Source organism: Oncorhynchus mykiss, chromosome 28 (genome assembly GCF_057628025.1).
Source record: "Oncorhynchus mykiss isolate SJ-2025 chromosome 28, ASM5762802v1, whole genome shotgun sequence".
Classification (NCBI taxonomy): Eukaryota; Metazoa; Chordata; class Actinopteri; order Salmoniformes; family Salmonidae; genus Oncorhynchus; species Oncorhynchus mykiss.
In genome coordinates, this window is record NC_143049.1 from 9,200,818 (window position 1) to 9,225,587 (window position 24,770).

The following is a 24,770-nucleotide window of genomic DNA, read 5'->3' on the forward strand; positions in this document are numbered from 1 at the left end:
AAATTAGATAGCATGTCACCACATGGAAAAGTTTGACTACACGAACGGTGAGCTAATATTAACTAGCTAGCTAGCTCATAAAGGACTTGTGGGCTCAATGTTTTCCCATACAAAACACAAACGGTTTTGTTCCACAAGTGCATCTGTTGTACATGACTAAACAAATTACCTGTGAAGTCAGTTATACATGTCAGCGGGGTTGGAAATTAAGCTAACCAGAGGCTAGTACTTTTTAGATAGAGCTAGTAAACAATGTGCCAAACTAGCCTGACAGCAGTGAAATTTTGCCTTTACAAACATTGCACGCCAAAGATTTAGAACTTGAATGTTACCCAGGCTAGTAGAAATTGTGATCTGCTGGCAAGTGCCCAAAATCCTTATGTTCCATCCCTGTATGTCAGTCCCTTTCAGATGATCCCCCATATCATTGTTGGTCTTTCTCAGTGACCTCACAGCTGAGGCTTTCCTTTAGAGAATTAGAATCAGAAGTACAGTCATATAACTTGTCACAATACTTCACCTCTTCTGTGAGGAGATGCACTCAGACCAGCCTTTTTGATTGAACTTATGTTAACTAGATTACTTAAGTTGGCTGCTTTGACCAAAACTTGAACGTAACATAACCTATTGTTTGTGTATGATCTTTATTCATTGTTCACTTGTTTTTCAACAATGTCAGGTCCCGGTAGGGATGACTGGGGCCTTTAGCAAGTAAGACAAAGGGGTAGAGAAATCATTTGAACATCACAGATATAAAAATTCCCACTGTGCCCATGATAAAGTTAACTACATTTATTTAGTTGGCTGCTTTTGAGCAAAACTTGTACGACCTACAGTATGTGGAATATTTTTGGACCTTTGACTCCCTGAAAACAGGCACTGACAGAATGAGCAATAGGAGTCTGTCAGAGGTCATCACACTGGATGGTTCCAGTAAGGATGGTCTTCAAAGAGTTGGTAAGATCCTCCCTGAAATAGAAATTGTATTAGAAATAACCACCAGGGACACCTGAAGTCAATATTAAAATGAATAATTCTTTATTATCAGCAAGCTGGAGAGGTTCCAACAAACTTAATGCACCATAGTAAACGTCAGTTGGGAGCTCCTCCGGGGCAGTCCCGTTAGTTCTCTTATATACTGCTTACACAGACAAGCCATATTTGCATGATTTACATTATTCATTACTGCACTTGGTTGGGCACAGGTGGCTTCCTCCACTCGCATTTCACATCCTTGCGGCCGATATTATGAAACTACAAAATAGGCTACAGGAAGGATGTTAAGTGCCACATGCCTTTCAATGCATGACTTTGAACACCTTCAAATACATTTGTTGTAAGAAACGTGCTATATAAATACAGTTTGATTTGATTGATGACATAACAGCCGTAGAATATTTAATAAACTGTACTTTCAAATGAGTACAAGTGCAGTTTTTCCATGAACGTCTAATGATCACTTGGGATTTTATCACTTGATATATAAATCATATAGTGGGAAGGATCCTATAAATCAAGACTGTGTGAATGCATGTACCACTCCGAATAAATACATACTGTGCCTTTGAAGATTTGTCTCTGGTCATGAAACTACAATACAGGATGGATGTCTACAAGTCAATTCAATAGATTTTTACATTAATTCTCATCAATGACAACATTCTAGAACAGAGTTATCACTCATCTAAGTCTGGTATCTGGGGTAATCTGGTTAATGCTCTTTCCTTGTAGAATGTTGATGTCACGAGATGGATAAGTGGGTGGTGGGGCTGGTGTGATCAGACGCACCTACAGCGAGTTGGCTAAATCAGACAGGTAGCTGGGGATTGGCTGTAATTTTTAAAAGCCTGGTGTTTGGGCCTGGGCGTTGAGGGGAGAATGTCTCTCCGTGGGTGTTCATGTCTGGTCTATTTTGGGTGATTGCTCAGGACCAGAAGTCTTACTGGTGAATTTGAGTGAGGAAGTGGGTGGCTGTGCTAACAAGGAATTGGGACTGTGGAGTTGAGTGGTGATCTGAAAGCAGAGGACCGAGAGAGGCATTGGTACAACACACATCCAGGAGCTTTAGCACCGCCAATTAAGGGACGTGATTCTTCCTGTGTTTCCCTTACATTACTCTCTCGCTCTCTGGGCTGTTTTGCCACGCCACTGAAAGCCACCATTGTTGGCAGGTTTTCCTGCTGTCTGTATTCCTCTCGTTTAACACCGGAGGCAGGGCCATCGGTGACGTCGCCAAGCAGAGTCTCAGACTGGGCTCGTTCCAGGAGAGGGAGCTGTGCGGATCTGGATATCGCCACAGAGACAATTATTTTATTTTTCTTTCTCGTCGGGCCCTAGACATCGAGAACCTATCCGCAACCTTTAGTAAGAATATTTAAAGATAAATACACAACACAGAGAACTAAAGATCAATGGAACTAGTTTTTCAGTTCAAAACCTATTTAGAATCTGGGTAGAGGTTCCAGTCCAGGACTCATAGCTACATGTGGCAAATTCTCATTCGTCCAAATTGTCTATACATTGAGCCTGGAATGGGATACTTGGCATTTAGCCCAATTTTACTGCAAAGAATTTTAATTGGTCAACCATATATTTTTCCCTCCCTAATTTGCTTTGGGGTCTGTGCTATTGAAGAATAACATCAACTGCTAACACATTGCTGGGTGAGTCTAGACCTATATCATTTCAAATAACTAAATCAGGTTTATTTAAGAGCATGCAATGAGTTACGTGTCTGGGACATATAGGGGTCCTCTGTTAAAGCCCTCAGTTAAAATAAGCCATAATTGATTACGGGTGTGAAACAGAAGTTAGTTGCTAGTTGAGTAGCAATTTTTACACGTGAAGGTTATGTAAGCCTTGTACAAGCTTTTGAAGTAAACAAGTTTTAGGGGTAACCAGGCCCTGCAGAAACCCCTTGAGGTTAGTCCTCAAGGGGTTAAAAAATAGTGTGTGGTTAAATAAGTATATAAATATTATACAACTTTTTAAGTTAGTGTAATGGCATTTTCAAGTGAGGAAAAACACTCTTGAAATGGACGGGACAGGTGCTCCGCATGTGAACATGAGAAATATATTAAATTCACTGTCTAGTGATATGAAGAACCATTTCAAAGTAGAGGAGCGTAGGCAGGAGATAAAGAAATATTCTGTCATTGTTGACAAGGACAGAAGATGGAATCTGTCTGATATACAAAAAGCTTGGAGAAAAATACAGAGAATGTCTGACTCACTGACAGACCCAATGGTCTTTAACCTTATTTAGCCAAAGTGAGAAAACAAAAAAATTCCTTCAAGATAATCATAGGACATTGCATAAAGATAGTTTGAGGGCTCTTGGTGAACAGATAAAAACATTAAAAGGCTAAATTGAACAATTGCAGGATGCAAGGGTGGATAAGGCAGACTTGGCCCCCACCTGTGGGCTCTCTGTTCCCTCAATCTACCCTCATGCCGAGTTGCACAAGGCAGCTCGGGTTTCAAACATCTGGTCAGCACTTCCTGGCTTTGAGTCAACCGATTCTGACAGCGGTGACGAACGATGTCTTAGGCTGACCAGAACACAGGCCATTTAAAAGGAAGTAAAGATAAACCCCCAGTGAAAGTAATTACACAAATCAGAATCTCCAAAAGAGTTGGATAAATGGTCAAAGACTACGAAGCGTCCATGAGATGTGGGTAAGAGGACGTGGGACCATTTAAAGCAATAACAAAAACCTCTACAATCTACATCCTTATGATGGGTTACATTTTTTAGCATTTCTTTTGAACAACCGTGAACATGGTGTACTTGACGAAAACATGGAAGATGAAAATGCACTCAACTCCTCCAAAAATGGGGCGCTCACACATCGGTTGATGCAATCCATACACAATGATTTGCGTAAAACTTTTGTTTCCACTACTGATTGGGAGAGTCAAAACTACGGTGACATCGACAGGCTGTCACGACTGGACAGAGACATCAACATAATAAACCGGCTGTCAGAGCTGTGCAGGTTCCGAGGGAAACCAACATTACTCGTTCAGCAGAAGAGAAACCTGGAGTGTGTCTTTATTGAGGGATTTCTGGACGCTGGCAACGAGAATGTCGGGTAAAATGTCCTAATGAGAAGTGGCCAGAAGAAGCAGGGGCTGTCTAAGGGAAAAAGTAAACAGGACAACAGGCCCAACGACAATGCTGATGCAGAAATCTAAGAAGCACTCTCTGGCTCAGCAGCAGAGTTTGCTGGATGTGGATGCCGTGGAGATTAACTAAAAGACTCCCTCTTTACGGCCCATCTCAACTGGTGTACATATGAAATCTGCTGGAATATATGTGAACATGAGTTAACAACTTTGCAGTAGATTTTTTTAGTAGATGCGGGTGCTAAAGTTACTGTATTTCCCATATCTTATGCAAAACCTATGTCCTCAGTACACAGGCAAGAAGATGAGCAACAGGAGTGTGGGCGGATATGAAACAGACCAAACCATTATCAATTTCTATTAGTCCAATGAAGATTGATGCACGGGTGTGGATAGGCTACTTTGAACAACCTATTTTAGGCCTTGATGTTAATGCTTGACTTCACTGAACATCTCTGAAGGAAAGGTGACGTGGCAAATTAAGACAACTGCAGGGCTCTACAGTTCAGAACCATCCTATTTACACTACAAAGAACAATAAGTGTGGAACTTTGGACATGGAACCAGTGCGCAGGTGTTGCCCCACCTTGCACAACACAATATCCCATCAGCAAGAAAGCTATGGCCGCTACTAAAGTAGTGATTAGAGATCTATGTGAAATGGGTATTGTTGAAAAGACACACTCTGCCTCTAACAGTCAAGTATAGCCCGCAAGGAAATCAAATTGTGACCGGCAGGTGACAGTGGATTACAGGAATGCAAATGAAGCCATCTCCAAGCGCACTCTACTGGTGACTAACCGTGGTAGCAGAATCAGAATTAGTTAGGTAGCATTGATAAGTTTTATTTACATAATAATGCTGATGTGAGATATGTCAGTAGGTTGTTTTCTTTTGGACAATACTGTTGGCAGTTTGCAGTTATCCCTTCTCTGCTAGGGCTTAGTCACTAGGGGCCCAGAGGGGGGAGAGGTCAGGCTTGTCTTCATATGTCAATGTATCTGTTAAACCATGTGATGCTATGAATAATATCAGAAGGGGAGGAGGACAGAATGGAGGCTTGTCTTCTTATGGGAATGTGTCTGTAACTATTGTATGTCCCCTCTGAGGTTGCCCTTATCTTGATTTAGTATAAGACCTAAGAGGCTCACTGTCTTTTCTGATCTTGTCCAGGAGGGGGTGTAATTGAGATGGGAGTATCTAGAATTGACAATTGATATATGCCATTGGATGAGGTAATGTTTTGGTACTATGTTGTACCAAGAACGAGATAAGAACTTCGTTTAGGAGACCAAACTGAACGATAATTTATAGCTAATGCTATCTGGCTATGGGGTACTCCTCTTTCAAGTAAAAGGCACTTTGTGAAGTTCCTATTATCTGTGGTTTGTCATGTCGACTAGGGGGTGGATCTTTGCTATAAAAGATCTGTTGCCATTTTGTAAACACTCTCAGATAATTCATTTATAGACACTGAATTGATCTGAGAGTCAAAGAGGGCTATGGTGAAGCTCATATATTTAAAGATGGACTTTATAATATAACTCTGACTTCTGTGTGGTTTGCTCTCTCGATGTTTAGTAATACAGGAAATTACCACGACACTAACTCCTCAACCATTTTTTCCTCATCACCTGCTCACTCTGTGTTCTGTCATTAATATGTCTACTGGGTTCTGGTAGGTCCTCTTACACCCGGAAGCAAAATTTACCAGATTTGTTTCATATTAATAGTTAACAATTATATGCTTAACAATAGTAAGACATTTCAATTCTACCAATGTTGTGCTTCTGAGAAAGCAGCTGGTCTAGGCGTGTAGTCAAGTACATGGGATAGAGATACACTTGAGGAACAGAATAGACCTGTATTGTTTCCAATCATCTTTGCTTCCGAGTAACTTGGTCACACGACATAAGACAAAGAGCCTCGGAGTGACCACAGTTCTTCAGTCCATCCTTTTCTTTTACTATCTTCCACGGGCACAGCTGTGTGGAGATATGAAGAGAATAGAGGCAAGCTTGGTAGAGATAGGAGTAGCGGAACTGACGTTATCACTTGTTTGTGCGGTATGACCTCACACACCCAATACATATAGCCACAAGAAGAAAACAAAGTAGCTTATGATGCCCTGATCTGCCGGGGAGGGGTGGAACCAACCATGACTAAGCAGTTTTGGGATTTCTATATAACCCCCTTGCTTTTTCTGTATTGTTGGGCTCTCAATGATCATCTATGGGTGGTCGTTGACCAGCTCCATTATTGCAATAATTAAATCGATATTAAAGTATGATTGTTTGAAGAAATTGAAAGTCTCATCTCCCTTTCTTGATTAGAATTTCCACTACATTCTAACCTGGGTTACACTGTGCACAGGGGTTACACCAAAGTGACTCGAGGAAACTCACTCCACTGAGGAGAAGCTGATACCTGCCTAAGGTTCAAGGAGAGGGGCGTTGGCGGGTGAATACGGGATCCCGAACACAGACAGATAAAGAGCGAGACTGATATTTCTTGGAAACAATTATTTTGATTGCTGACCTAAGGGGTACTGGCAAAAGGGACTAGGACACGGGGTTCTGAAAAAGTGTTGCGACCTCCGCGGATGTCAGTGCCTCTCCTTGTTCGGGCGGCGCTCGGCGGTCTACCAGCCACTTGCCGATCCACTTTTCTTTTTCCTTTGGTTTTGTCTTTGTTTTCACACACCTGTTTTCCATTTCACAATTATTTGTTCCTGTATTTAAACCCTCTGTTTCCCCCACGGTGTTGTGCGGGATTATTACATGTTCAGTTAGGTTTATTTTGATGGCTGTTTTTTTGACGGGTGCTGTGTTCACCCGTGCGTTCTCTTTACCGTCTTGTTTTGGTCAAGTGTAATTGTTACCTTGAGTAAAGTACGTTGCTCACTCATTCTGCTCTCCTGCGCCTGACTTCATGCACCAGCTACACTCTCCTTCTGACAAAAAGAGACGCCTATGACTAGTGAGAATAGGACTGGTTAAAAGTCTAGGGTGTGGGGTTCAGAAAAAGGGATGCCTACGACTAGTGAAATCAATGAAAATATAGTATGTAAATAAAATATAGGTAATGCCCTGGGTTAGTATAGTAAGATGTAAATGTATGAGTTATGGTATCCCAGGAACTAACTGAGTTGGAAATATTCCTGCAGGTTATAACAAATATTGTAGAAAACAACTAATTGATTAGTGCGTTTTGTGAACAGTAGTGTGAATGTGATGAGAGAATTAGAAATTTAGATAAGAGATTTAAATTTGCATAGTAATCTGATTGAAATTTGCATAATACGTTTCTATTTAACAGTTATCCTGTTAAATCCTGGGATAGGGGGCAGCATAACAGAACTCATATGGCTGGTGGAAACCTGAGAAATCCTACCAGGAAGTGGGAAATCTGAGGTTTGTAGTTTTTCCAACTCATTGCCTATCGAATATACAGTGTCTATGGGGTCAAATTGCACTTCTTAAGGCTTCCACTAGAAGTCAGTCTTTAGAACATTGGTTGATGCTTCTACTGTGAAGGAGGGGGTATGGGAGTTGAATGAGTCAGAGGTCTGCCAGAGTGCCATGAGCTGGTCACGCGCGTTCACGTGAGAGTTAGCTTGCGTTCCAAGGCATTTCTGAAGACAAAGGAATTCTCCAGTTGGAACATTATTGAAGATTTATGATTTTTTTAAAAACATCCTAAAGATTGACATTTTTCAAACGATGCATAGAATCAAACGACTAATTTGACTTTTCTGAACTTTTGCTTGGACCTGCCCGCGCGTCGTGATTTTGAACTGAACGCGCTAACAAAAGGAGATATTTGGACATGAATGATGGACTTTATCGAACAAATCAAACATTTATTGTAGAGCTGGGATTCCTGGGAGTGCATTCTGATGAAGATCAACAAAAGGTAAGTGAATATTTAACGCTATTTCTGACTCCGATTTTTTTTCCGATTTTTCCGGATTTTTTTCCACGATTTTTTCCGATTTTTTTTCTCCGATTTTTTCCGATTTTTTTTCTCCGATTTTTTTTCCGATTTTTGGCTTGATTTGTTGTCTGAGCACCGTATTCAGATTGCATGGTTTGCGTTTTCCGTAAAGTTTGAGATCTGACACAGCTGTTGCATTAAGGAGAAGTCTCTAATTCTGTGCATTACACTTGTATCTTAAAGTTTATGATGACTTTCTGTAAATTGATGTGACTCTCTGCAAAATCACCGGATGTTTTGGAAGCAAAACATTACTGAACGTAACGCGCCAATGTAAACAGATTTTTTGATATAAATATGCACTCTTGAACAAAACATACATGTATTGTGTAACATGAACTCCTATGAGTGTCATCTGATGAAGATCAAAGGTTAGGGATAAATTCTCTTTGGCTGGAAAATGGATGTATGCGTTTGTGACTAGGCTATGACCTAACATAATCATATGTTGTGCTTCCGCTGTAAAGCCTTTTTGAAATCGGACACGATGGGTAGATGAACAAGAAGTTTCTTAATTTGGTGTATTGCACTTGTGAATGTATGAAAGTTACATATTTCAAAAAAATAAATAATTTTGCGCGCTGCCTTTTCAGCGGAATGTTCGAGGGGTTCCGCTAGTCACTGCCCGTCACAGTAATATCACAAGGTATTATTGAGCGGAGACGCATTGCCTACGGTCTTATGTAGTATACGGGCCACTCATAACAAACCCACAGGGTTGAGTCCATTTGAGGTAGTCACAGGTCGACCCATGTCACTACCAGGCACATTCAAATTTGAGAAAGGCAGACATACACGTTATAAGTGACACAATGCTTAACTATTGCATACAACTTTATAATGCAGTAGGGGGAAGCAGACAGACAAGAGGCAATAACTCCCGATGGGGGACATGACATAGTGCCAGGACAGTGGGCGATGGTAAAAAATTAAAAAACACGTAACAGACACATTAGGGACAAAATGGGAAGGTCCTGATCAAGTTTTGCCCTTTACGAGGTCAGCATTGAAAGTCACATCACGATTGATACATGTCGCTCATTGCAAGGGTGTCTATTTTGATGACAAAGTGGAGCCTGGAGGATAAAGAACTGATTGGCTAGCAATCGCTGGCCAATCTCAGGGGAAGAAGCATAGTAAGCCGATCAGAACCTGATAACGCTTCTACGTTTTACACCGCAGGCTCCAAATTAGGGATATCTAGGTGAAATGTCAATTTTTTTTTTTTTTTTTTTCAGAAAAACAAGACATTCTTACTTAGTGAAATATACATTTCTTGGAACCAGGACGTTTGCTTTTTTCCACCCCTCCGTTACAGGTTATGAGAATCTACCATCTGAAGATTCAGCAATATCCCCTGACACAAGGCCTGTACCTGAAACGATACAAAATCACCAGTGAAGTGTTCTTTAGAGACGTCATTAACAAACAGTGGAACGGAAGAAGAATTCCTCACTACCCACAGGCTGTCAGAACATACTCTCAAAGGACTCTGAATGATTACCTAGCCAATTGGATGATTGAATATTAGTGTCTCGTAGACAAGTTAAAGATGTTTGAAATGTTTTGTCATTGCAACTGCAAGTACAATATGCCCTTTGTGTTTTATAGAAATGCAAGGTGTTTAATGTAAATTATTTTCTGCTTACTGCGGTTTTTACTGTCTAGTTTCATGTTTTCGATAATACATTAAGCATATTTATTTTTTAAATGATCGAGGGGGAAGTGTAAGAATATTTAAAGATAAAAACACAACGCAGATAACTAAAGATCAATGGAACTAGTTGTTTTTCAGTTCAACATCGGTTTAGAATCTGGGTAAGGGTTCCAGTCCAGGACTCATAGCTACATGTGGCAAGTTCTCATTGGTCCAAATTGTCTATATATTGAGCATGAAACGGGATACTTGGTATTTGGCCATTGGCCCAATTTTACTGCAAGGAATTCTAATTGGTCAACCACAGGCTAGGTTTTGGTATAAACTACATCCTGTCTCTTTGTTCAGTGGAGAAACAACGAGAACAGGGAAGAATTCAAATCTACCATCAACTTTGCAAAAACTGATTTATCCTCTTTGAATAAATATTTTTCTTTGGGGTCTGTTATTGAAGAATAACATCAACTGCCAACACTTTCTATATGTTGTCTGGCATTCCCCCTCCCTATTTCGGCACATAGCAGTAGAGTGTTACAGGAGTAGAGCAGGGCCAAGGGTGGGTCCCATATGATGTGAAGCACCAGAGCACGATTGTAGTGCTTTTCACCATATTGTTTGTAGTGCCTTTTGTTAGAATAATTATCTTGTTGCAGTGCCATAACAAAATAATTCAGTGTGCAGTGTCACTTTTGCATGCCCGATATATTTACCTTCGGGAGTTAGGGGAGGTTAACCTAGCTGAGGGGAGGCTCTATTGTGTTGACAGTCTGAGAAATCATGCAGTCTGCGGTGGGAGGTGGGGAAACGCGTCCGATCCGATGTTAAAATAAAACTTACCTCGAGCATACTTCCATGTCCTGGTCTTCTGTGTTGGCGTTGTGTGCTGGCGTTAAAGTGAAAATGTAGAGTTTCCATCAACCTCACTTGCGCTACTACGCACAATGGAAATGTCACAGAACACCGCAGTTCGGGAGCAGAGTAGTGGGTGAAACCATTCACTTCAGAAAAAGGTGTGATTATTAATAAAGTTTCCTTTCATTGTGTTATCGAATTCATACAAATATTTACTGCCATTCTAGTAAGGTTGGCAATATGAGAAGTCTTCAGACTTTAATTATTTTCCTTGAAAGAACAACTAGTGGGTTTTGAGTGCTTCTCGTTTATTTGGAAAGTTAGTCAACCTGTTCTTCAGTCAGAGAAATATTCTGAGCAGGTTAGTGTTTCCTTCCTCTGTACATGAAAACTATATAACACTAGTGTCTTTTGAAAACTGGTTCATATATCCCAAAGTCAATAGTGAATGTGAATATGTAAATATTTATGTTGCCGTTAATATATTTCAAGCCTATTTCAGCAAGTTAACCAAGTGTTTGCTGTCTTAGCTAGCCATGTTAATGACGAGCTAATTAGAAGCGTCAGTCAGTGCACTGTAATGTCACTGACTATTGCTTCTTTAATGAAATATTAAGTGAATGTTATTGTCGTACTACTGTCATGACACTCGTGGTCGACCCTTCACGTTCTGACCATAGTTCTTGTGTTTTCCTAGTTTTAGTGTTGGTCAGGACGTGAGCATTCTGTTGTGTGTCTAGTTTGTCCGTTTCTGTGTTTGGCCTGATATGGTTCTCAATCAGAGGCAGGTGTTCGTCATTGTCTCGGATTGGGAACCATATTTAGGTAGCCTGTTTTGTGTTGGGTTTTTGTGGGTGATTATTTCCGTGTCTGTTTCACCACACAGGACTGTTTTCGGTTTTCACATTTGTAGTGTTTTCGGTATTAGTCTTTATTAAAAGATGTTTAACCCTAACCACGCTGCGTTTTTGGTCCACCTCTCCTTCCCAGGAAGAAAGCCGTTACAACACCTCATGCCAATCGTAAATCTTATGCATCAGAGAATCCTCTCCTGCTCTCTAGTATCAAGATTGGAATGTCTTTGTTGCAGAGATATTGCCACCCAAAAACTAACATCCCAAGAGTGAACTTTGGAACAATATTTCTAAGACCGGAAGGTTAAAAATGATCAGTGGGGATCTAAGGAATAATCACGTCATCCTACTTGTCATTTTGGGACATTTAAAAACTGATATTGTAACTTAGGAAGGAAACCCCCTTTGGCTATTATGTTTCCATCCAACATGATGTCAATACAATATGAAGAATGATAACTATTTTTGTAAAGATAAATGTGATTTTTGTTTTCTAACGAGATCATAGTTCTCATGTCCGTTGCACATTAACTAAGCCACTCCCCGAATGAGGTCAGAAGAACATGTCAGTGTGATAGTACTGGCCTTTTCAACCAAAGTGCTTAAAAGGACTGCTAAGAATTAACATGCAGACCAGTAGACGTGAAGGATGAGCTAAACGTTACAAATGGATGAAACTCCCAGACCATAAAGCGTGCAGCTGTGGCTACACGTTGAAATGGTTGGAAACTCTGAAACTCAAAACGAGGTGACGAGAAATTCACTAGACCAGAACATTTGACAGTCTGCAGCTGTGTGTGTGTGTGTAACGTGACTCAAGAAAAGAGGCAAGAAGTTCACCTCAGACAATCATGAGTGCATCTAAGTAGCTGCTCTGAAAACACTCCACTACAAGACCAAAACAACTACGGACATAGTGACCTCTGGTGGACAACCAGAGCCTTACACCAAGCCCTTCCCATAGAAGGATTGATTGGTTGCAACAGAGAGATGGACAAAGACATCTACACATAAATACATTACATTTCTTACCCAGATGGGGTGGTTCATGTGCAAGGTATTTGATTTATGAGAATAGTTATACAATGTATCCACGATAAATGTATCTTTCTCTAGCTCTCTTTCCCCACCCACTCTCCATTGTAAGTGTATGTACTGTTATTATTCAGTTAGTAAATAATTAAATACATTTGTGTAGGACTGAATAATCAGAAAGGGCTGGGGTTCTTGCAGATACAGGAAGGTTACGACTGTTCAGAAGTAATGATTAATAAGTGACTTATCAATATATAACTTATATATCTTCTAGAGTTTATTTCGGGAGATGGTAACTCGTTAAACTTCTTCCGTGGTGCCCCAAATTCCAAATGACTTAATTGTTACATGATTAATTGAATCTGGTAACAATTGAACATAGTAGGTAATGATTCTATAAACAGTCATCACATTAATGAAAGTTACCTTAAAAGGTTTATATAAAAAGGGTTGAACTTGTGCTCTTTATGGATTGATTTCACTTCACATGGAGGGCACATATCTTTTAGATAGATATCATTACTGTTGCTCCTCATGGCCTACCTAATCAGTGAACGTGTGGCTGTGACCATCCTGTCACTGTTTGACATCTTTTACTGCAGGTATGTCTTACTGTATTTGTAATTTTCTAAACACAACGCATTTATACTATACGATCACTTTGTGTATTAAGTCCGAGAGAGATATTCTGAGAGCAGTGAACGTCCTGTCAATGCCTGTCATCGCTGTTTGATATATTTTACTGCAGATGAAAACCAAGTCAACCTGAAGTGTGCCTTTCTTCTGGGTGGCTATATGAAGTAGGTTACACTGGAGAACATTGATCCTGTGTTGGATGGAGTAAAAAGGGGTTCACACTAAACTGTATTGAACACATTGTATTGCTAAGACGCTCAAACGTAACTTAATAGCGACACAGGATAAACTGTATCCCTCATGCTCGCCCTGACCAGACCGGTAAGTTGCCCCTCACTATAGCTGCACCTCTCCACATGGCCAGACTTAGTCTGACTTTGCAGTCTTGCTGAGGTCTTCTCTGTTGCTAATTTAGCATTTCAAATTCAGAGTAAATTGAGGGGAATATACTGATAAAACACACCTTGTCTGAGAGAGAATTACATGGTTTTATACTGTGGGGCTCTATGGTGGCATCCAACTACACCAGGCTCCAAGAAATGAGATGAGAAACCTGCAGAGATTAACAAAATAAAATGTTACCTGCATTTAGGATTCATGTCTGTAAATGACATCAATAGAGCGGATTTAAAAAAAGAAGTCATGGAAATTATAATCAATAATAAGGAGAGTCGAGGTCAATCACCAATCAGGATATTACTTTATTCAAAACGTATTAATAAGGAGCAGGTCACAACACACACGTGAATAGAGTGAGTGCTCTGCAATAATGAGGCTGGTTGACCCAACACACTTGAGTGTTGGGCTGAGAGCTCTGACATACAAATCCTAACCTTTTAACCCATTGTATGAAAGAAATGAATAATTCACAGCAGACAGTATATGCTGTAAAGACTGTTCTCATGCATGGAAACCAGGGTTTGGCCCCCAAGACGAGGTTCTTTTTATCAGCTACTCATAAAAGATCTTGTCCCTGGTACCTTACAGACACCAATTCAGTCTATGAAATGCAGGATCAGTCAGACCGGGGACATCTCACATGCACCACTAATCATAGAATGGAATGTGGCTGGTTTTATCACCTAGCCATAACTTAATCAGTTGCCAGCCCAAGCTTCAGAAGCTCCTCTCAGTTCACACAGACACAAATGAGAGTTCTAAGAACCCGATTATATTGCATAAAACAACCAATTGATGCATAAACAGTATTAAACATAATCTTTAACATTTATCACAATCCCTCATGAGACTCACCTCTACTTCAAAAGAAAATCACAAGGTTTAAAAATTCATTAATACACATGTAGAAAACCAAATAAGGAATTAAACAACTTAATTTAAGCATAAAACAAATTATATCATTGTAAATGACCATCTGTTGGTTCATTTAGTTTAACCTTAACATATTTTTATATAATGAAGGATAATTGATCTAAATCTGAATACATTTTCTCATCAGTACGAAACAAAATCTTGATACTTCCTTGGACACTGTGCTATCTAACCTCCAAATGAGCTTCAACGCCATACAACACTCCTTCCGTGGCCTCCAACTGCTCTTAAACACTAGTAAAACCAAACGCATGCTTTTCAACCGTTCGCTGCCTGCACCCGCACGCACGCCTGACTAGCATCACCACCCTGGATGGTTCCGACCTAGAATATGTGGACATCTACAGTGCCTTGCGAAAGTATTCGGCCCCCTTGAACTTTGCGACCTTTTGCCACATTTCAGGCTTCAAACATAAAGATAAAACTATTTTTTTGTGAAGAATCAACAACAAGTGGGACACAATCATGAAGTGGAACGACATTTATTGGATATTTCAAACTTTTTTAACAAATCAAAAACTGAAAAATTGGGCGTGCAAAATTATTCAGCCCCCTTAAGTTAATACTTTGTAGCGCCACCCTTTGCTGCGATTACAGCTGTAAGTCGCTTGGGGTATGTCTCTATCAGTTATGCACATCGAGACTGAAATCTTTTCCCATTCCTCCTTGCAAAACAGCTCGAGCTCAGTGAGGTTGGATGGAGAGCATTTGTGAACAGCAGGTTTTAGTTCTTTCCACAGATTCGATTGGATTCAGGTCTAGACTTTGACTTGGCCAGTCTAACACCTTGATATGTTTATTTTTGAACCATTCCATTGTAGATTTTGCTGTATGGTTTGGATCATTGTCTTGTTGGAAGACAAATCTCCATCCCAGTCTCAGGTCTTTTGCAGACTCCATCAGGTTCTTCCAGAATGGTCCTGTATTTGGCTCCATCCATCTTCCCATCAATTTTAACCATCTTCCCTGTCCCTGCTGAAGAAAAGCAGGCCCAAACCATGATGCTGCCACCACCACATTTGACAGTGGGGATGGTGTGTTCAGGGTGATGAGCTGTGTTGCTTTTACGCCAAACATAACGTTTTGCATTGTTGCCAAAAAGTTCAATTTTGGTTTCATCTGACCAGAGCACCTTCTTCCACATGTTTGGTGTGTCTCCCAGGTGGCTTGTGGCAAACTTTAAACACTTTTTATGGATATCTTTAAGAAATGGCTTTCTTGCCACTCTTCCATAAAGGCCAGATTTGTGCAATATACGACTGATTGTTGTCCTATGGACAGAGTCTCCCACCTCAGCTGTAGATCTCTGCAGTTCATCCAGAGTGATCATGGGCCTCTTGGCTGCATCACTGATCAGTCTTCTCCTTGTATGAACTGAAAGTTGAGGGACGGCCAGGTCTTGGTAGATTTGCAGTGGTCTGATACTCCTTCCATTTCAATATTATCGCTTGCACAGTGCTCCTTGGGAGGTTTAAAGCTTGGGAAATCTTTTTGTATCCAAATCCGGCTTTAAACTTCTTCACAACAGTATCTCGGACCTGCCTGGTGTGTTCCTTGTTCTTCATGATGCTCTCTGCGCTTTTAACGGACCTCTGAGCCTATCACAGTGCAGGTGCATTTATACGGAGACTTGATTACACACACACACACAGGTGGATTGTATTTATCATCATTAGTCATTTAGGTCAACATTGGATCATTCAGAGATCCTCACTGAACTTCTGGAGAGAGTTTGCTGCACTGAAAGTAAAGGGGCTGAATAATTTTGCACGCCCAATTTTTCAGTTTTTGATTTGTTAAAAAAGTTTGAAATATCCAATAAATGTCGTTCCACTTCATGATTGTGTCCCACTTGTTGATTCTTCACAAAAAAATACAGTTTTATATCTTTATGTTTGAAGCCTGAAATGTGGCAAAAGGTCACAAAGTTCAAGGGGGCCGAATTCTTTCGCAAGGCACTGTATCTAGGTGTAAGTACCTAGGTGTCTGGCTAGACTGTAAACTCTCCTTCCAGACTCATTTCAAACATCTCCAATCTAAAATCAAATAGAGTCAGCTTTCTATTCCGCAACAAACCCTCCTTCACGCCGCCAAACTTACCCTAGTAAAACTATCCTACCGATTCTCGACTTCGGCGATGTCATCTACAAAATAGCTTCCAATACTCAGCAAACTGGATGCAGTTTATCACAGTGCCATCCGTTTTGTTACTTAAGCACCTTATGCCACCCACCACTGCAACCTGTATGCTCTAGTCGGCTGGCCCTCGCTACATATTCGTCGCCAGACCCACTGGCTCCAGGTCATCTACAAGTCCATGCTAGGTAAAGCTCCGCCTTCTCAGTTCACTGGTCACGATGGCAACACCCGTAGCACGCGCTCCAGCAGGTGTATCTCACTGATCATCCCTAAAGCCAACACCTCATTTGGCCGCCTTTCGTTCCAGTTCTCTGCTGCCTGTGACCGGAACGAATTGCGCAAACCCCCCCCCCCCAAAAAAAACACAAAAAAAAACCCAGCTGAAGTTGGAGACTTTTATCTCCATCACCAACTTCAAACATCTGCTATCTGAGCAGCTAACCGATCGCTGCAGCTGTACATAGTCTATCGGTAAATAGCCCACCTAATTTTACCTACCTCATCCCCATAATGTTTATATGTATTTACTTTTCTGCTCACAAGTATCTCTACCTGTACATGACCATCTGATCATTTATCACTCCAGTGTTAATCTGCAAAATTTTAATTATTCACCTACCTCCTCATGCCTTTTGCACACACTTTTTCTACTGTGTTATTGACTTGTTAATTGTTTACTCCATGTGTAACTCTGTTGTCTGTTCACACTGCTATGCTTTATCTTGGCCAGGTCGCAGATGTAAATGAGAACTTGTTCTCAACTAGCCTACCTGGTTAAATAAAAAAAAAATATATAAACTGAGCATACTCCAATGGGTCAACATGGTGGAAATAATTTCCATTCCTAAAGCATCATCTGTAGAAACTAAAATTGTCATATCTTGGACAAATCCGGGCAGACTAACGGTTTAAGTAAAATGTCTTCCGTTTAGTGCCTAATGAACATGACCCAGTACAAGCATTATGATCCCACTATTTATAAGGCAACGCCTATGTTCCATTAGCATAAAACTGCTATAGTTCCTGAGTATTATCAATAAAAATGTAATTTGGTCATGGATATACACTACCGTTCAAAAGTTTGGGGTCACTTAGAAATTCCCTTGTTTTTGAAAGAAAATCAATATTTTTTGTCCATTAAAACATCAAATTGATCAGAAATATAATGTAGACATTGTTAATGTTGTAAACATGGCAGATTTTTTTATGGAATATCTACATAGGCATACAGAGGCCCATTATCAGCAACCATAACTCTTGTGTTCCAATGGCACATTGTGTTAGCTATTCCAAGTTGATCATTGTAAAAGGCTAATTGATCATTAGAAAACCCTTTTGCAATTATGTTAGCACAGCTGAAAACAGTTGTCCTGGTTAAAGAAGCAATAAAGCTGGCCTTCTATAGACTAGTTGAGTATCTGGAGTATCAGCGTTTGTGGGTTCGATTACAGGCTCAAAATGGCCAAAAACAAAGAACTTTCTTCTGAAACTCAGTCTATTTTTGTTCTGAGAGATGAAGGCTATTCTATGCGAGAAACTGCCAAGAAACTGAAGATCTCGTACAATGATGTGTACTACTCCCTTCACAGAACAGCGCAAACTGACTCTAGCCAGAATAGAAAGAGTGGGAGGCCCCGGGGCATAACTGAGCAAGAGGCCAAGTACATTAGAGTATCTAGTATGAGAAACAGACGCCTCACAAGTCCTCAACTGGCAGCTTCATTAAATAGCACCTGCAAAACACCTGTCTCAATGTCAACAGTGAAGAGGCAACTCCGGGATGTGGCCTTCTAGGCAGAGTTGCAAATAAAACGCCATATCTCAGACTGGCCAATAAAAAGAAAAGATTAAGATTGTTCTTTTGCCAGACACTTGACAGAAGAACTCCCCAATTTAGAATTACATTCTTCACTGATTCACATTGGTCCTATCACTCAAAGTTAAAACCCTTAATTTAGCACACGCCACTGACAGACTGTACATTTATTTTACCATACAGTATAATTATCCATAATTCTAGTATTAACATTCTCATCAAGGTTATAATTACAGATCAGTATCTTAATGCATTCTTAGTCTAAATTACTATGAATGTAGCAGTATGTAGACCTCCACAATCAACCTGATACCCCAAAATATATATATTTTTTTAGACAAGTCTAAATAAATTACGGGCACAGTTGACCAATCCCCTCCTTCCTGGCACTCAATCTTTTCTTAATTTTCTTCAGATAGCTTTACAGTTCAAAGTGGATGCCGCCACCAACTTTACCACCTATTATGCCTTGTCCATTTGCCAACCAGTGTCATGTCTTTGGCTATGCGGGATTAAGTGATATGACATGCTATTACATTTTTAAAAAAATATTACCTGATTGAGCTAATCATGTAAATGTAATTAACTAGAGAGTCGGGCACCACTAAATAACATTTATAGAGCTGTTATCGTCCCGAATAAACTCTTAAAGACCTAGTAATATTTTACATCAATAGCAGTCAATATTAATCGTCATCTTAATTCAGTCACATCTGAAAGTTGTAAATTCTTAGTTATCTGCACAAACCCTGGCTAACAAGTTTAATCAGCAATACAAAAATTGGGTTTGATTATTTACTTACTAAATACCTAACTAATCACAATTAAATCCTAACTTGATTACTAATTGTCACAAAGGAAAATGTCCCTAGCGGGCGGAACAGATATGACAGCTTGTTACACAAAAGAAAGGGGGCTGGGTTTGAGTGAAAGAGCGGGAAGACTGAGGAACAAAGGGAAGAAGCTGCGCTATTGTAAATACAGCATCTTATGCATTCTAAATTACCACCCATTTGGAAAAGGAAAATGCAATAAATATTTACTCTGAGCTGCGCTTCGGTATGTTGGTGGTAGATGGAAGGCTGTGTTGCCCAACTGAGTCCTTTGAAGAATGTCTCTGGTTGTCAAGTGGATACGTTGTAGTAACGTCGTTGGGTGATAGACGGGATACTCTGTCTTTTCCTTCCTAACCCTCGTTTGCATCTGCTGTTGCTAACTCAAAGGCCAGGAGGTATCACTTGTGTAGTGAATAAGAGTTCAAAGTTCATACCAGTCGCAAACAAAGCTCCCGCTGATGTTGGCTTTGTTCTGTAGTTATTATCTGAACCATTTCTGACATTGGACCATCGTCCTCACGTCCTCGGAACAGGAGGTTATATTGTCGTCAAGGGCTCATAGGAAAGGAGAGGGCGTGTTTGAAAAGTTATAGCCCATGTCACAGGGGTGGGCCACTGATTGAGCAGAGCCCTGTCTTATGAAAACCCAAATCTCACATTTTAGAAGCTAAAAATCACATTTCATCCCATCACGAATAATTTCATATTCAAACATTTAAATTGAACAACAATTCCATGTGAATCCGATAACTGATGTGTAGACTTTCCACTATAGAGTTTGTCATCTTATCATTGATGCGAATGTCTCAGATGACAACCGAACTGACAGCATATTCATTAAGTACCACCGCATATGTTCAATTGTTCGGATTACCAGAATATAGTTAATTTACCCCCCACCTACTGATGTTCCTAGAATCTCTATGTTAACCAAGAGTTTTGCAAATGTAACCTCAGTAGGGTAGAGAGAGGAAAGGGGGGGGGAGATGATTGGATGCTGTGTACAGGTTGCTGGCTCAGACTCAGGTCTCTCGGTAGAAGTGGTGCAAGACAGGGCCGTATTGAAGGCCATTTCTTCAGCCGGTTAGAAGGGTTGAGGTCCACAATGTTCTTGGCTGAATTATCTGTACTCACCTTCACCATAACCTCAAGAGAGGACAGAACAGTTCAGTACATTTCTGAGTCAGGAAATCCAGACAAGCATTGAGTGTATGACAAATGATTATTTTTACCAATGTTTAAAATCCTAAAACAAAGAAAACACATGCTGTTGAAACAACTTTCAAATTGGCTTATACTCCCTTATTACACTGTCAACCTCAACGCAGAGTCACAGGATCAGGAAGTTAGACTTCTAATCCTTAGGGAGTAATCTCGATCATCCAGCAGACGCAAACTGGTGAGATTTATACTGAAGAAATAAAACAAGCCACACAATACACTCCTTCATATATCACCCGATACACTTCTATATATATCATTCAATGTGTTTAAAACTTAAATCCAAAAACCCTCAGCGGACTGGTAATTCCCCCATTTTGACACGACGATTAATGTGTAAAAAACACTACTGGTCAAATAAAAATAAACATTTAAAATACCAAATCGAATTAGAATCACTACCCTCAATAACACCGTAAAGAAACAGTTTACCCCGTAGGAACGGCCGTAGGAAAATAGACTTGAGATAACCTGCCCTTGAATAAGGGCAACGCCCTCTTTCTCCCATGGTCCAAATCACAAATAGGGAAATGAACTATAAACTTCATAATTATCAGTATTACAAAATTACGTATTACCTTTAAATCACCCAATATCTTTCAGCTTTCCAGTGAGGGCTGTCACACCCTGATCTGTTTCACCGTCTGTGCTCGTCTCCACCCCTCTCCAGGTGTCACCCATCTTCCTCATTATCTCCAGTGTATTTATACCGGTGTCCTGTTTGTTGCCAGTTCATCTTGTCAGGTCTTACCAACTTGTTTTCCGTCTCGCTGCTTTCTCAAGTTCTGTTTCCTAGTTTCCCCGGTTCTGAGCATCCTGCCCCCGAGCCTGCCAGCCATTCTGTACCTGCCTGATTGACCCATTTATGAACCTCTGCCTGTCCTGACCCAAGCCTGCCTGCTGTTCTGTACCTTATTGACTCTGACCTGGATTACAGACATCTGCCTGCCTTTGACCTGTATTTTTCCTGCCCTCTATTTGGATCAATAAACATCTATGACTCTAGCTGTCTGCGTCTGATCCTGAATTCTGATAGAGGGCGATCAATCAACACTAGAAAGTCAGGACAGAGGTCCTTCAAATAAGTGTTCATTTCTATATATTAGACTAATTATTTATAAACAGTCAAACATTTCATATCCCAGGTTTACAGTAATTTCTCAGTACATTTATCAAAATAATTCACGTGTTTAATTTAAACTCAGAAAATAAAAACTTTAAGATACCATGGCTCTAACCAATGAAAAAACCCACTAACACCAAATGAAATAGGCCACTCACAATATGGCCATCAGACATGCTATTAACTTCTTATGGTATAGGGGACACTTGCGTCCCACTTGGCCAAAAGCCAGGGAAAATGCAACTCGGCAAATTCAAATAAAATTATATAAAAATCTAATTCATTAAATCACACATGTAAGATACTAAATTAAAGCTAGACTCGTGAATCAAGCCAACATGTCAGATTTTAAAAAGGCTTTTCGGCGAAAGCATAAGAAGCTATTATCTGATGATAGCACAGCAGTAAACAAAGAGAGTAGCATATTTCAACCCTGCAGGCGCTACACAAAACACATAAAATATAAAACATGCCTTACCTTTGACGAGCATCTTTTGTTGGCACTCCAATATGTCCCATAAACATCACAATTGGTCCTTTTGTTTGATTAATTCCGTCCATATATCCAAAATGTCAATTTATTTGGCGAGTTTGATCCCCCCCAAAGAAACAGCTTCCAAATTCCGCGAAGTCACTACAAAATCTTTCAAAAGTTACCTGTAAACTTTGCCAAAACATTTCAAACTACTTTTGTAATACAACTTTAGGTATTTTTAAACATTAATAGTCGGTCAAATCGAAGACGGGTCTATCTATTTTCAATAGAGGACGAGAGGAAACTAACGCTACTTTAAGTCTTGCGCAACTCTCAGTGTTACCCATTTCCTAGATGGCCGTACTTCATTGCACAAAGGAATAACCTCAACCAAATTCCAAAGACTGGTGACATCCAGTGGAAGGAACTGAAAAACAGTGCCTAAGAAATATAGTTTCCCAATGAGAACTCACTGAACAGACAGTGACCTAAAAAAAAAAAAAATCTGAATGGTTAGTCCTCGGGGTTTTGCCAGCTACATAAGTTCTGTTAGACATGATTCAAAAGGTTTTAGAAACTTCAGAGTGTTTTCTATCCAAATCTACTACTGATACGCATATCTTATATTCTTGGCTTGAGTAGCAGGAAGTTAAAAATAGGGCACGCTATTTATCCAAAAGTGAAAATGCTGCCCCCTATACCTTAAGTTAAAAACACTAACAAATATTCATAACAGGTGTGTTGTGTGTGGGAATTCGCAAACCATTTGGTAGACTTAAAAATCACAGAGTAAACAAACCCAGAACCCCTTTCCCGTAATCTTATTGCAACCTGTTGCAGTGATTCAGTAAAAATATAATTGTTTAACAAATCTAGAACCTTCAAAAAGTTGGTGCGGTCTCATCAGCGTAATAGTCAAAACTAACTGCAATCCACTTCAATTACTTGACACTGTTCCACGTAATGGAAACAGATTACTACATGAACTGGTTGCTTAATAAACCACTGGTGTTACTAAACTATAGAATTGAGTAATAACAATTAGAAATTGTCAAAGAACATCTCCGCATTCAACTTAGTCATATCTCTACACCAAACTTAACCCACGTCGTCCCTTACAGTCCGCTAAATTTCAGCGAGCACCAATCACGTACACCCACAGACTAACATGGAAACTCTTCTATTCTTACCAGTATATGTTAAGGTTAAACAAACTTGACAACTTTCTCTTCTGTCTGCTTTACACTTAAATGTCTATTATTTTAAGATTAACACGCAATGTGCCAAATCCACAAAATACATCCAAATAGTTCACAATACTAAAGCCTCTTTCTGCCCACAACTTGCTGTTGTAGCCTTGTTTTATCATGCAATAATTAATACCCATGTTTAGTTATCAATTAAGATCATGGTCACAGCTCTATCGCATTTGCCAATCCGTTATTATTATAATGCCTTAGATTTAGGTAACAGTCCCTTCTGATTAGACCACAGGTAATAAAACAAACACTGGGTGTTGCTGACAAGTATATATATTCAATTCATATCCATATTATTAAATATTCAATTTAGTGATTGAAATGAACAAAATTCTCAGTAGGTTTCTCCATTCATGTTGAATAAATGAGTGTTTCAATTTGAACTAAGCAAGCTTCTAAAACGTCCAGTTGAAATCTTAAAAACAAACACTGGCTTCTATATCTAAGCAAAACATACCAATAGTTGAAATGCAATCAGAATCCCAGATTTTAGTCAGTAACATAGAACCTATGCCTATTGAAATGACAAGTAAATCCCACAAATAACCCAATTATAATGGTTTGAATTCTTAACATCTGGCACATAAAAATACAATTAACAGAAAATAGCCTTAAAATTCATCCAGGTGTTTCTTCGCAAAGATTAATTTGGCTATGTACCACGTTACAAGTTACGTTGAGATTCCATCTTAATTCGCTGTAACTGTGTGGAAATAGGGTTTATTCGATAAATATAGCAACTCCTCATACTGCAAAGAGAAATTCCATAAGCATTTTATAGTTACACCAGTTAGGGTAAGTCAATTTCCCATACTTTAACCAAAAGTTGACATACGCCAATCTCTATCTTTAAAAACAGACCACTCAACCTCAGAATACTTTGTACACCCTTTACGTATGTTTACGTATGGGTGCGCAAGTTGGTATATTATCATTACTCGTTCCATTATGACTTCATCAAATCTGATTATATACACACCCAAATGTCACATTTTCATATCTTCACAGAATCAATATATAACGTTAGAAATCTTAGGTACTCACATCCACCACTCCATGTACTCTCCATCGCTAAGAAGCAGCTCTTCAAACATACTCCCAGCAGGACCCCCCAAAAAATGTGCTTTCCCGGACACTGCCCAGCCGGTCATGGGAATAATGCTCCACACGTATCCTCATGTAACGGCTGTTGGAAGGAGTGGAGGACCAAGGTGCAGCATGGTAAGTATTCATAATACATTTAATAAATACAAAGACACAAACAACACACGACCAATTCCACACGGTACAAAACAGAAAACAACTACCCACAAACACAGGTGGGAACAGGCTACCTAAGTATGGTACTCAATCAGAGACAACGACTGACAGCTGCCTCTGATTGGGAGCCATACCAGGCCATACACATAGA

The 24,770-nt window shown here is 39.9% G+C and overlaps 1 protein-coding gene across 1 annotated transcript in view; it reads right to left on the reverse strand.

Annotated features, from left to right (window-relative positions):
- Positions 1-24,545, reverse strand: part of LOC110508446 (serine/threonine-protein kinase tousled-like 1-B) — a 44,130-nt gene extending 19,585 nt beyond the window's left edge. The window contains exon 1 of the mRNA XM_036966308.2: positions 24,404-24,545. Within this exon, the coding sequence (XP_036822203.2) occupies positions 24,404-24,428 (25 nt within the window). The 5' untranslated portion in view covers positions 24,429-24,545. The remainder of the gene's footprint in view (positions 1-24,403) is intronic.
- Between the last annotated feature and the right edge of the window lie 225 nt (positions 24,546-24,770).